The sequence below is a fragment of the Leptosomus discolor genome, chromosome 4 (genome assembly GCF_034619465.1).
Source record: "Leptosomus discolor isolate bLepDis1 chromosome 4, bLepDis1.hap2, whole genome shotgun sequence".
Classification (NCBI taxonomy): Eukaryota; Metazoa; Chordata; class Aves; order Leptosomiformes; family Leptosomidae; genus Leptosomus; species Leptosomus discolor.
In genome coordinates, this window is record NC_141394.1 from 37022256 (window position 1) to 37037115 (window position 14860).

The following is a 14860-nucleotide window of genomic DNA, read 5'->3' on the forward strand; positions in this document are numbered from 1 at the left end:
TTTATCTTTCAGAGTGGTAAAGTTTTAAGGTAGTGTCCGGCCATAAATACAACACTGTCTCTGACAGAAAATATATACAACTCCAAAATGACTTCCAAAAGTTTGAAGCACTCCACTCATCTTTTCTATAAAAGCACCCTTGATTAAGACAGGACTGTCTGTAGGAATTAAGGTGATTCCACTTGTACCTAAGCTAATTTATTGTATGGACTCCACCATACTTGAATAAAGGAGGAACATGTATCCTCCTCCGACAGCACGTATCCTCACACAATTTTGAATAGGGAACCGAGGCACAGAAAGTCTAAGTTGTGGGTCTAAAACATGTAAGGATTACAGAGAGAGAAAAAAATTAATTTAACTTCCCTTACACTGGGATAGATTCTCACTGCCTAAGAGAGGAAAGTGGCAGTGATCTGGTCAGGAGTTGGGCGGAAAAAGGTAACTCATAAAACTCTTTTTATGCTTCTCTCATTTTAATTTCAAGGCAGACCTACTGTAGGGGTAGAGTTATGCGGAGTTATGTGAACTATACAGGATTTCCTTAGCTTAGGATTTTTCAATTGCCCTGAAATGCATCTTTATTCTTATCCATTGTGTCCCTACTAATACAAATAGGTATCATGCTGGTATTCAGCTAAGTAATTCTTTTGTCGTCCACAGATGGACAGGGGATTACATGGCTAAGAAATGAAATAAAAGCTAAATCCCTATGCTTGATAAATCTTTGCTTGTTTTCCCTTTCATTCAGGATTACCGAGTGAACATCTTTCTCCGTCAGAATTGGAATGATCCACGCCTCGCATACAGTGAATATCCAGATGACTCTTTAGACTTAGATCCATCCATGCTGGATTCAATTTGGAAACCTGATCTGTTCTTTGCTAATGAAAAAGGGGCCAACTTTCATGAAGTTACCACAGATAATAAGCTGTTGCGAATTTTCAAAAATGGAAATGTACTTTATTCCATCAGGTGAGTCTCTAATCAAAAGACTTTTTTCAGATAGTAAGCTCAAAAGTGTACCTAAGAATTGATAGCAGATATCTTCAGTTGCTAGTCATGCAGAACTGTTACTGAAGTAGTTGTGAGTTTTTAATACAGAACTTTATCATCACTACTGTTCATTGTTAATACTAAAATAGGAAATAATCCCTCATCAGGCACACACACAGTAAAAATCACAAGAAAAGTATCTTTCCCATTTTAAAGTATAGAAACTGAGCCTAGAGGAGCTAGGACACTTGCACAGAGCAAATAATCCTGGAGTGTTATAATCTGAGCTGGCTACATATGTTTCACATTCTGTAGCCTCCAAGGTAATGTCAATTCAATATTATTTCTTTTTCACCTTTTTGGATATCGCAGTTGCACTTCAGCATGGAAACATGACCTGTTAAGGAAGTATGACATTTAAAGAATAGTTCACTTACTGCTGGAGATGGAGTGAAAAATGGAAAGTAAACTTTTTAGAAGGTTTAAGAAGCTGTAAGCAGCAGTTATAAGTATCGACAAAATCTACTTATCCCACTTATTTTCTCTTCTCTTTTCCCCACATTCCTTTTATTAATACAAACATTAGTGGGCATTTTACCACTATCTTCAAAAACCTGATCTAATGAGAAACATATTGGATATAAATATACTAATGGCCCATTAGCCATGATATAGGTTTGATATTAATACAGTGACCTACTGTGCAAAATGTTACAATTTTCAAAATAAATATGCCTTTTGCCCACTTTATGTTTTGCTTTGCATGCTTTTACGACACTGCGTTAATGAGTAATTGGACTTTTTGAAGAGACATCAAGAATCTGCAAAACAGTTTGCATACTAAAAGAAAAAGAAAATGTTTGTGACTTGTATGGATGTATCTGTGGCTAGGGAGTCTCATTCCTCCCTCTTTTCAGTGCAAGTGGGCAGCATCTTGTCAAGCTTACACAGGGAGAAAGAGTTGGGTTAAAATTCCTATAAGCATTTCATATCCAAAAGGAGATTAGTCTGCCAGTCCGGGAACATAATCATTCTTCAGCATCACATGTATTCTGTCACTAGAAACAGATGGAAAGCAAGTTAAAAGTATTCCTTCTCCAGATCCAAGTAGAAAGTAGAGCTAAATCAATTATCTCCAGGCTGTCTGAATAGCCCTGAAAGGCATCGGTAGCTGTATGACTCTAATCAAATAACTCCTCCTCCTTGCCCTACTCCCTCCAGATATGTACAACACAGAGTATAGACACCACCATTCAACTGAAGCAAGTTCGGATTGCAACTTCAACAGAATTCAAACCAAGTTCATGGTCACATGAAATGGGGCGGGGGGCAGGGGGGGACAGGACCAAACATGAGAAATATTATAATATTAAATTATAAAAGCAAACACTGACTGTGATAAAAGCAGATGCCAGATAGCTCCTATGTTTCCTGTGGAGCCAGAAAGTTTATGTTGCCATGATTTAATTAAGAACTATTGCAATTTCTGAAACAGATTTAAAATAATATGATTGGCATCTAGTCGAGTTGTTATGTGAATTTGAGTCAGCTAAGCTTTTGATGAGGGGAGACAGGCTAATTGCTAACATGCTGATATTAAAAGAAAAAAAAATTTTCTAAAATTGCTTTTTCCTTTCATTCCCTAATGTCTCCTCCTCCCTTGATTGCATTGGAAAAATTTAGATAAGAAAATAACAATAAGGTTCCACTTCCTGATTCAATGAATACCTCATACAAAATACTAAAATATTTACTGAAGCATAAAGTGCAGGTGCCTTTTCTTTGAAATGACTTGCCATGTTACTAGCCTACTAGTCAGATTTTGCATTTGGAACTATTTTTAATAGCATGGGAATAGGGCCTGGGTCTGAGTTCCCTCCTTGGGCTCTTGCCTTGCAGCTCTGCTACTGGCAGGCTAAACAGAAGTTATAGCAATAAAGAATCAAGAAGCTTTGGAGAGGCAAAAAGTAGGTTAAAAGAAATATACAGCCATACTTGCTACCTACTGCCCACTTCCTTTTAGCCAAAAACAGGGGAACGGCTTTAAGGGAGGGGGATTAGAGCAGAGCCATTCTAGAAAAGCCTTATGTGTAAGGAATTGAACTCAAGCCCCTCAGGTTTTTGGAGAACATTCTATCAACTGAACTGATAAATGAATATGGGACAAAATTTTCACACAAGGTATTTTCTAGCAAGAAGAAAGGTGAAGTCATGACTCTAAATGATGAATGGATATCTGAACACGGCCAATGTGGGAAAACATGTGCCTTTACCTCTTGAATTCTTTCTCATTCCTCTGAGAAATATCACTCTAAAGTTAAGTTATTGTATTGATATAAAAAGTAAAAATACCTCTTTTGCCTATCAGTTGCAAATTGTTTCACAGGAAGTATCAAGACTAATGTGAAGCACAGCTGCAGTTCAAAATTACAGGCATATTTCAGTCTACCATCAATATCATAAAATGTTATCTTAAACCTTTGTGTTGAAAATTTAAGCACCTTATTTTAGGACAATAACACATAAATTACTTTGCCACCATGATTTGCAGCTGACATCTGTTATGAAATTCTTGCAAATCTGGGTAAATTTTATGTCAAGGATTTGAAATACTGTATCAGTACAGTAATTCTGCTATAGCACAAAAAAAGCATGCTGTTGTTGCATTCCTTTAGAGTTCTCATAAAGTTAGGCAACCCTGCTGAAGAATTTGTTTTTCTGCAAGTCTATAATAATTTTTTTCCACATTGTCATAGTAGGCTGAGCGAGTGAAATGGGTTCAGCTAATATACATTCCTTTCAAGAAATGAAAAAATGAAAAAATATATTTTCTTCTACTTCTAATGACTCCCAGTGTTTTCATGCATTCTTCCTGTGTGGCATTTTTGTGGTATATTTTTAATATTTTTTTGTGTTCTTTCAGATTGACTTTAATACTGTCCTGTCCGATGGATCTCAAAAATTTTCCAATGGATGTGCAAACATGTATAATGCAGCTGGAAAGCTGTAAGTTTGTGTAATGTATTATCCTATAAATACTTTTGTAGGGCTTACAACAACTATGCAGGAGGAAGAATGACCCCTTGTGGTGGTACAAGAACAAATTTTTTTAAAAGAATCCTCTATTTTACCAAAGAATCTGTGAAACATACATGATTTTCAGAGGAAGAGATTCTTGCATCCTTACTTGCATTGAAAGTCAACAGTTTTATGTAAATCTAGAGTTACTACTGTACTGAAGTACCCAGTCCCAGTTTACATTTATGCAAAATTTATGCATATGGGGATTCATCATTAAGTCTTCCCTGTGCTCACACATACAGGGGGACAGTAATATGTGAGAGCATAAAAAAAACTTGAGAATAACTTTAGGAAGTGATTTATATGATTTATGTGAATATCCTGAAATCAATAATAACTCATTGTCCTCAAAAGCTGGAAACAAGATGGTACATATTGGGTCACTGGTCTTTAGATTCTTGCCCTAGCTCTTCAGTGTGCCTACATGTTATAGCTACTTATCTGTAGCTTTTACCTAATCATCCTAGAAGGGATTAGGGAAAGGGTTTACTACAATGGAGAACTGAAGATTGCAAAACATGTATATATACAGATGCATATGCCCATGTACCTACATGGCCTTCACGCCCTCAACTGGGGCAGCGCCTTGTATCAGTGGAACATCCCCCAGAAAATCTTGGGAAGGGCTATAGAGCCCTTGCATTATGAGGAGGAAGAAGTCCACGCAAGGTATCATCTAGCTAGGGATAAAATGTGAGTATGGTCTGACCATCAACCATAACTGGAAAAATTTCTAGCATCTTCCCAAGACTCTGAGCTTAGAGGAATTTGTAGTAGCTCAGATAGCTTGACATTGAAAACACCTAGCAAAGCACAGAGAGAAAAAAAGATCTGATAGCTTTCTACCCCAGAGAAGGTCTGACAGTTTGACCAAGCCTGGTGTTACACTAGAATTTCAATGGAAAAAGTGAAATTACAACTCCCTATGGTTTAAATAATCTCTTCACAAAGCTCTATTGGCATTATACACAAATACCCTGAGGACAGCAGAGAAGGTAAAACCAACATAGACAGACAGGCTTTGCAGAATTATCTTTCAGTTAACAGCAATACTTTTTATGTGAAATAAAATTAACATTTGTTAACTCAATCCATCATACATTGTACTTATCTCCCTTAGTATCTCACTTAGAACATAAAAGAGGATGGAAAGCATGCAGCAGCTATGCCATTTCAAGGCACACACACACACACAAAAAGGCAAAACCAAAGATTCTGTCTGATGCTATGATCTGATCTAACACAGGATGTGTGAGGAGGAAGGCACAGATATGCATTAAATTCTCATTTTCCTTGTGCTATGAAGTACTTGGGAATTGCCTTTTCCTCTTAAAATGAGAGGATGTTGGAACAGATTCCTAGCAGAAAAATCCTCCTAATGATGTGAAGAACAAAAATAAAATAAAGTAATGCATTCTTTGAAAGATTCCAGCAATCAGAAGTTTGTGAAAATTAATGACAATGGAAAAACATATAAATAATAAGTACCCATCTTAATGTCAGACCTACATCACAGTTTTAGGATCAATAAGTAAAATATTTCAGAAAATAATTTTCTACATATAGAATGAACATACTGGATTGTTTGAAATATATTATAGATAGGAACCACAATATACATAATTTTACTGAAGTATTTCTTGGTTTTTTTTCTTCTTTTACTGGGACAAAGTAAGAGCAGGGGGAGGTAATTATCAGTCAGTATGACAGAACTATTTGTTGTGTACATAACTGTATGCTTTTACAAAAAATTACAGGGTGAGTATGAAAGCCAGATCCATCTTTCATTACAATGGACAGATGGTAATATTATAAAGCAGCCTTGCTATATGAGGGCAATGGCTGAATCTGACAACAGAAATTTTCTTGACTAAATTTGAGAGATAGTTATTTGCTGCAAATGCCAAGAAATTTAGGGCAACATTATATATTCAGCATTTAAGCAAAACTCCACAGTCAACCCAAGCAGATAATCCTACTAATAACCTATGTTACCTTTATAATTAATGTGACTAAATAAAAGATTAATGTGAGGCAGTTGTATCTGAGCACATACAGATGGCAGATGTATTCACTATACACACTTATGCTTCAAACAGAAGGTATCATAGTGTTTGACTGAACAATCAAAAGGTGTAATTTTTTTAAAAAGTGTTTAAAAAGTTATGAAGTTGCTGCTTTAACAACTTCATAAAACTTAGCTGTATTTTTCCTCTCTTTCAGCCCTTGTGAGAACAGGTCATACAACTGAGCATTCTTGAACAAGCAGGCATATGTTTTGCTTTATAGAAACCTTGCAGGAGCTCACAATTCCCACAAACTGCGCCATAGGGAACCAATACTTACCAGTTGAATAGCACAGTAGATGTTCTACTGTATTTTCCAGAACATTTTTCGCTGAAGTCTAGTTTTTAATCATTCAGTTCAATGGAAGTAAATTCCCTGCTGCACATTCATGTAGTAGAGAGAGGCAATGTTCACAAAAGAAGATCTGAACAAAATACAAATGAGTGCTTCAAAATCTTCTAGTTAGAGAGCAAGATCAAATTTGATTTCATAAGGAAGTTACAAGTAATAAAGTTTTCCCCATATCGTCTTGTCTAATTCTATTTTACGTGTAACTCCAGACATTGAAAAATAGAGACTATGGGCAAAGTAGCTGGCCTGAGGCAGAAAATTTTGCAGCATGTGGGAGCTCCAGCTATACCTACATGTTTGATAGCAGAATAACCGGTTAAGTTTGCAAGAACAAGACAGCAGTTCCCTGAAATGACTTTGGGACAGATCCAAAGAAGACAGGCACAGTGACATAATTTCCAAGCTCGATCTTCAAGAGTAGGAATTCAGCTGCCCAAAACCAGTTTGTCTGTACAGGAAGTACAGGAAGAGAAACAGACACCTTGGAGGAATTACAATAAACATCTACATGCTGGACAGGAGAGTAACTAGGTAAAAAAAAATGTTTTACATGACTGAACTCTGACCAATATCCCAAACTTAGAAAAAGGTAAGCAGAAACACTCAAATTTCAGTCTTTGGCTAAGAACCGTCATCCAATTCTCCTTAAAATTATAGAAGAAAAAGGGAGTATAGGTGCATTTAGCTTTTTCCCAGGCTTCATATCAAATCTCCTGAGGTAAGAACTGACATAACCCTGAAAGCCTGAATCCACCCAAGCATCTCTAATTTCTAGGCCACAGTGTCATACTCTCCTGTGGCTCTCTGGCCTACATTTTTTGGTGCACAGTGAGGCAACTTAAACAGGGGGATTGAAGCACTAACCCTGGTGGTTAATGCACTGTCTGGGGAAGTGGAAGATGTGGGGTTTCAAAACTGAGAACACAGTCCTCTCATGTCCTGAGTAAATGATCTGATCATCAGGCTGTGTTATAAAAACCAAAGTGTCTGCAGGAAAAAAACAGCAGCAGCCATGTTGTTTCCAGATGTTTCTTTCTAAAGTGACAATCATTGCTGTATTTTCCACTGAGTGTCAAATCGGGAGAGATGTTGCACAATTATGAATTCACAAGGCCCATTTATCTCACAGTTTCTTTAAATTGTATCTGATCTTGCAAGCCTTGCTTCTGTGTGTGTCACTAAAATTAGACTGTTGCTAACAAATCACTCACCTTTTTCTTACTCATCTTACCACAGGGTTGTAAAGAAATGCTGACAGTTAACTACAAAGGACAGATCATAGGTTTTACCTCTTTTATAAGATAATTTTATTTAGACTAAATAATTTCCTTCAATATTGATTCTGTTCTCCAGCATAGAAAGCTCTAAAAGGAAAATTCATGTACAGCTTTTCTTCCCAAATGATATTTTTATTTTTAGCCAGCTCAAGTAATGTTTTTTCCAAGGTCAGTTTAAACAACTGGATTTGCCCCTGGTTAAAGTACTTCACTTATATCATGAAGTGTCTGAAAAAAATTTAAGTGGAAATGTCTTCTATTTTTAAAGGATTTATTTTACCAAATGATTTCTCAGCAACTAGAATGAACTGCTTTTGTATCTTAGAAAGAAAGCAAATGAAAATGCACATACGAAATAATCCCTTCTACATTTCCATGCCTTACACCAGGGCAGCCTATAGGCATGTGAGATAATTTTAGCTTTATTCTGCTTGAATAAGATACAATGAAATGTCAGCTAGATACATATTTATTTCTGCGGCCTGTCTCCCAGGAAAGAAATGTTTTTATTTCATGTGCTAGATCTTGTTGTCTCTCTCTTTTTTAAGTTTCACTTTTATCTCACAGCATTCCTTTATTCATATATTACAATTATAACTTTATGTGACATTCAATATTCCTGAATTTTCAAAGAATAGTGAAAAGACTAACTCAGTTACAAAAGAAATATACTATGGAAAGCAACATACTTAAGGGAGAAAGCTCCTGCTCATCTCATAATTATATTTTGATGCTTATTGTCTCTCAATAAATTAAACAACGGCCCTTTTTTTTTTTTTTTTCCGTTTTGATTTATGGAGGCTTTTTAGTCTTTTTCAGCAATCATCCTCCTGTCTTCTGGATTTTTAGAGAAAATTTGCTCTGTACTACATGATGCTGTTACCTGAATAACCCAATTTCTTTCCTCCCAAATGCAGATTGAGCAAATGGAAAGATCTGTAAGAAGCCTACAGCAGTACTGGCTACTGCATAACAGAAAATGATGTGCACATTGTTACTTTCCCACAACAGCACAAAGATACCATGAGAAAAATAATAGAATTGGAGCGAATTTCCACTGCCAGGGAACCACAAGTATCTACCTGAGTGACAATAATTACAGACACACTAGGCCAATGCCTGCTTGTGCTTGAACATGTGGAAACCATACCTCTTCTCTCCTTGCCATTTCAGTAGCACAGATGTCAATAACTCATCCTATGGTTTCTACTCTGCAAATGGGTGACAGCCCGCTGTGAAGTGAGACCTGACACATAGTTACAAAGAGCTAGATATTTGTAGTCTTCAGCTCCTGACCAATGCAGGTTGAAAGGGCAGCAGTAACTGTACAACTGCAGCTGAACCCACAGAAATTTATATTAGTGACAGCTGAAAATCTGTAGGCTTCAGCAAGGAATATTAGGTATGAGAGATGTGGTAGAGGGCTATGCCTGAAATGTTATTCTTCTCTGAAATTCAGACTAAGAAGGATAAACCTGTAACTCCCAAGGGAGGGATTCCACCAGGACAACTTAGAGGGCAATGCAAGGGGCAGACCCTTTGCAAAGCAACTTAGAAGTACATAGAATAAAATCCTACTTTCTTGGAGCCCCAACATAAATGCATCACAGCTGGTTTCTGAAGCTAGTATTATTTAGTGTGTAATGTATATTAGAATAATTTATTCTAACCTCAAGTCAAAACCAGATTCATTAGCTCTGCCATATCTTCCCCCTGCTTGGAATTTAGGGCAAAATTCAAACCTCTGCCATGTTCTTAGGAACAGTGATACGCAGACAGATTATCCTGGAGGCACACTGTTGAGATGCCTAGCAGAAGAGTAGTCAAATAACTCTAGTCAACATGACTATAGTCCTTGCCTCAGATGGATACCTAAAGAACTGCTTGGTTTGCTGAATAAATCCAACGTTACTCTTGGATCTGTACCTTGTTAAACATTAAAGAAATTAAAACAGAATTTAGATAAATCTCTGGGACTAAAAGAACTATAAAATAAATTCTATAGTTAAACCAATCTCTCTTGTACAAAAATGCTAGATATTCAACTCAGTTGTTTCATGCCATCCATACGTTTCTCTATTGAACAGGAGTAAAAGAGTCAGGTTTTAATATGCCTGTAGTTATTGTAAAATGACACAAGGGAAGCATGGCCTTCCTGGCACAAAACAGAATGAGCAGAAAATTTACAAGATATATTGGTATCCAGCTGGATCACAAGTCTGCTCAAAAATGTTATTCTTCATGGTTTGGAATGGTACTTTAAGGCTGGTTAAAAGGAAAGAACTTAGCAAATAAGACAGTGTCAGCAGAAGTAAAAAAAGAGGTATCCTGGAATTGCCAAGACAACTGTGGTTCAAAGGTGTGCAGTCTCTGTAGGGCCAGGGGAATTGCTTGCCTTGAATAAAAACACTATTTTTTTTTTTTTTTATAATGGTGTAGTCTTTGGACAGCCTGGAGAACAGATGTTAATACTTTCAAGACACTTCAATAATTCTTCAAGACAAACTTGTTGGATGTCCACTGTCTTGCCTATGAGATTATGGGCTTCTAATGCCTACAGCTGATATTGAATTATCTAAAATAAAATCTTCATACTCTTAGCATGCGTGTATACAGCTGATATAAATAGCTTGGTTCCAATAAGTTCCATAGAGTCATGTGGACAGATGTGGGTTGAATGGAAGCCTATTTGTTTAAGGTGGGCTTTGTTACTACACTTTCAAAATTGGATGAATGAAAAGGTTATATTTATTATTAAGATTAATAATAACATTAAAAAAACCCCACAGACACAATCTAATTTTTTCTTTCAGGGACCTCATATGGGTGTTGATAACAACCTGTCAAAACCATTTTTAAAAGATAAGCTTTTCTGGGAACAGTGATTGAGATCAAGGGAAAAGTTTGGTTTTCTGTTCTCCAGACACTATAGTTGCCCTTGCTGCTTAGAAATATTTCAGCCAGATCACTATTTTTCCCTGTAGTTTTCCTGAAACTTGTAATTGAACTTGCTGAAAATTTTCACTCTAGCTAGACAATTTTCAGTGCTGTCTAAAGGCTAGAGTTGGTACGTCTGTCTTGTCCGCTTTCTGCCAAAAAGTTTTGTATCGGTTAGATCAATTAAATAGACTATCACAACAGTTTCATTTTATTTGATGTCCAGATACTCAAAACCCTGCATCAACTATTCCAGGCACAAGTCCTGACAACCACTCCTCATCCAATGCTTTATCTTTTCCACCTCCTCCCTCCATAAGTGTGAACACACAGAGTTTTACTTTCATTTTCTCACACTTATCAGCAGCTCTGTGACAGACCATTTTCTAAAGAAATACTTCCGCAGGCCAAAGCCAACTATCCCAATTGTTTCAGGCCCTCTACACTGATGGTTAATTCTAAATTCTACTTAGTTTGCCAGTTCCTCATATTCATCTGAGGCAGACGTCTCAGTCTGCCAGTACATGCTTCACTAGCTAATTACCTGGAATGACTTCAGGCTCCTGAAAACGCATTGTCTCTTTAAAGAGAGCATTTGCTGAGAGGCCAGAGTGCCATGCATACATGCAGTTCTTGAGTTTTCCTCAGAAATACTCCCTCTGGCAATCTTCTCTTGGGAAGGTAGCCTTGTCATATAATTACCAATAATTTATCATCTGTTTTTGCATTACAGATGTGCAAGACCTCAGACTTTGGGTTAATAGAGACAGTATTAATGTAACCTAACCAGTCCTGTAACTTCTGAACACTGCTGTTCGACATAACAATGTGGTTTTTTCTGTCCTTTCTTTCCAGTCCTATAAAGATACCTCTTAAATTTTGTGTGATTAGTAGTATTTTATAGAACTAAGTAAGAGCAAACACCTGGACAGTAGCCAGACAATAACAAATACATTGCAAACTGCACTCTACTTTAGCCACAGCAGTTTGTTTGCATCCTGTAACATGAGTTTGGCATCTTTACTTCCTTTCTCAACCTCCATGCATTTACACCCTGCAAACCCAAACCCTAGTACCCTGCATTTCAGTGGCAGATGTCCTTGTTAATCAACCTGATTTACTTTATGTTCGCCTGGTTCTGCAGAGCACTACACTAGGTGATAGCCTCTATAGCTTTCAGCTATTTCTGTAGCATAAAAGGGTCACTTTTTCAGGCAGCAATGAAAAAGGGAGCTGCACTCATATATTAACTAGGCCAGGGACTGACTCTCCTTTTTTCAACACTAAAATGTAGCCCTTAGCACTTTCCTCCATAACACTGTATTTCCCAATCACCAGTAATAAAAATACCTAGTAGCAATTTATAACAGTCACCAAAACCACCTCATAGTCAAAAAAAGAAAAATCTCCTTTTTAGTGAGCGGTTGAATATCATGTTGGGCTGCAACAAATGCAAGTAAGTAAGAGATATATATGTTCTGCTCACAAAGCAGCAGCAAGAGAGATAATATAGTAAGACTGAACAGCAAGAATTTACAAAGAATAGGAATAACCATTATGTAGCAAAAGTTTACCCTGAAAGATAGTGGTCAGAAATTCACAGTCTTTTCTTCCAGACACATAGACTGGGACTCCCTTCAGGCATGCGCACCACATTTCCTATGGAAAGCAGAATACAAAAGTAAGGCATAGAGAGAAAACATCTTGCACTCACGCATTATCCCAAGAAGTCAGGATTCAAGAGCAAAGCACTTGTGTCTACTACAGTATAAGCTCCATACATCTATAAGCAGAGTTGATAAACATTTACATTTATGTGTAGTTGATAAAAGCACTCTTCTGATTTGGCTTTGGGACATCTTTTTCTGTACTCTTAGAGTTGAGTAGAAGGCCACTGAAATTATTTCCCTAGACAAAATACAGTACCCTCCTGATAGAAATGTTCAAGGCATAGGAAATATGATTAAATATTGTCTTTGCTATTTTTGGAAATCTAAAAAATATAAATAAACTGCAAAACTTATCACTGCATTAACATTTGGCATGGGCTTCTGTTGCATAGCAAATGTAAGGAGCAGAATCTAGAAACAGGTCTCTTCAGGGAGATAGGGCGTGAATCTGAATTTGAAAAACTGCAGGGGACATGATTCCTCATTCTATGACATTGTTGTGAACTGATTCCTCTGTTACCTCAAATTCCTAGATTATGCCAACTCTCCTGCCAGCTAGTTTCTGTGGTTTCGGTATTTATGGACATAACAGCACAATAAAGACACTGTTATCTTCCTTATCCCTTAGAATCCCTAAGGAGAACATCTTGTTCTTTATAACTACTACATATTTCAATGCAGTTCTTACAAGGTGCAGAACATACTTAACAATAAAACACATAGAGTGCAAGACTGTACTGGTAACCACACACATGCTTAGAATAAAGTCTTCACATTTCAAGCCCACAGTTTGCTGAGAAATTGATCTGATCGTATAACATTCTTAACTGCTTCATTTGCACAGTGATAACCATGCAATGGAATATGGCTCCTTGGATATTTTATCACACAGGCCATTTGGAAAGTATACACAGTGTATCTAATCTTTGACAGTAGACCAATATCAGCAAGAGGCATTTAGACTTTTACTTAAAGTTATGTTACTGAGTGTTTTTTTTTAAATTGCTTTAAAGATAATGCACACTTATTAATCAGATAACACAAGCAGCTGAGCAGAAACCAAAAACTCAGGTGGACTTCAGGCTTAGTATTTCTAGAATTTATTTTAAGATGTTTTGCCTTATTTTAATTATCATGCCTTCTGATTATTTCATGAAAAATTAAAGCACCAGATTGAACCTGTAATATATTTATCAATCATTGGCAGAATAATCCATTCCTAAAATACTCTGTTTGAACTGTTTCTGCATATTTCTACGCAAGAAATTAGCCCTTTCTTCTAGTGGTGCCGTTGTTCAAGAATATCAAAGCAAATTTGAGAGACCACACAAATATATCTGTCTTACTGAATTTTACTGTTTGGGTACTAGTGCAATCAGATCAATTATACTTAATTGCAACTGTTTCTCAGGAACACTGAGCTTTAATTATGAGTTTGATCAGTTAGATTGACTGGTGCCGCATAAACCTAGAACAAAGGGAGCACAATTACTCACTTCTCTCATCTGTCTTTTCTCAGCTAATCAGTTGGTAATCTTATACAGATCATTAAATAATTAACTTGTTTTCATGATTTATTCCTGTAAAATTCATTTCATTAGTGGATGGATGAGTGTAATTTTTCATCTAGAGGACTAAGAGAGCTCTATTGCAGCATCCAATCATTTCCATTTTGCAAATGTAGGCCTCGGTACTGTAAACACATATGCATGAAAGGTCTGTATAGTTCCATTGAATGCAGGCAGTGGTATTAGAATTTTGAAGTTATCCAAATAATTCTAATACTATAAACTGGCAATTCTAGGATCCTAAATCTAAAAAATAACACTCCGCCCTTGAGGCTTCAAAATTTTCCTTACCAAAACTCCCTACACTTCTGCTCCTTGCTGTGCACTTAGCCCCCCACCCCCATGCTGATGGCACTAAGCAGTTTGGTGCCTTATCCATATCAGGATCATAAGTCTCTACGTTGTTGCTGAGATTGAACTTTAAGGTAATTTCAAAATCTGCCATGGTGTCTTCTCATGCTGCTGGGAGCCCAGGCACTTTAATAAGGGACACAAATTATATTAACCAGCAGAGCTCCCAAAATTGGGGTGCTGGAGGACTAATTTTTAGGCTTATTGCATATATAACACCATATAACTAAACTGTAATAGTATATGTACAGTATACAGTTTTATAGTAACCACTGACTGTTTTAAAGTCTTTTAATGCCTTTTTCCCCTTACACACAGTGCACACAACACCATGAGCATTCTGAGTGTTAAGCACTGTGCTATTCAGCAGGTCTTCTTCATAAAATTAATTTAAAAAAATATTATCGGGGTTTTTTGAGATATTAAGGAAGCTCAGTTAGCTCAATTAGTATTGCTGTTCTCCTGAAAAAATTCTAACACAGAGTAATGTGGGGTTTATCCCTTTTGTGCATAGAATATCCTGGGATGGGCCTAGGATGTGAGCTGCAGTTTGTTCTTGCAA

The 14860-nt window shown here is 36.8% G+C and overlaps 1 protein-coding gene across 1 annotated transcript in view; it reads left to right on the forward strand.

The window, feature by feature from the left end:
• Positions 1-14860, forward strand: part of GLRA3 (glycine receptor alpha 3) — an 88877-nt gene that overhangs the window by 47320 nt on the left and 26697 nt on the right. The window contains exons 4-5 of the mRNA XM_086463998.1: positions 752-975; positions 3920-4002. Coding sequence (XP_086320124.1) covers positions 752-975; positions 3920-4002 — 307 coding nt within the window. The remainder of the gene's footprint in view (positions 1-751; positions 976-3919; positions 4003-14860) is intronic.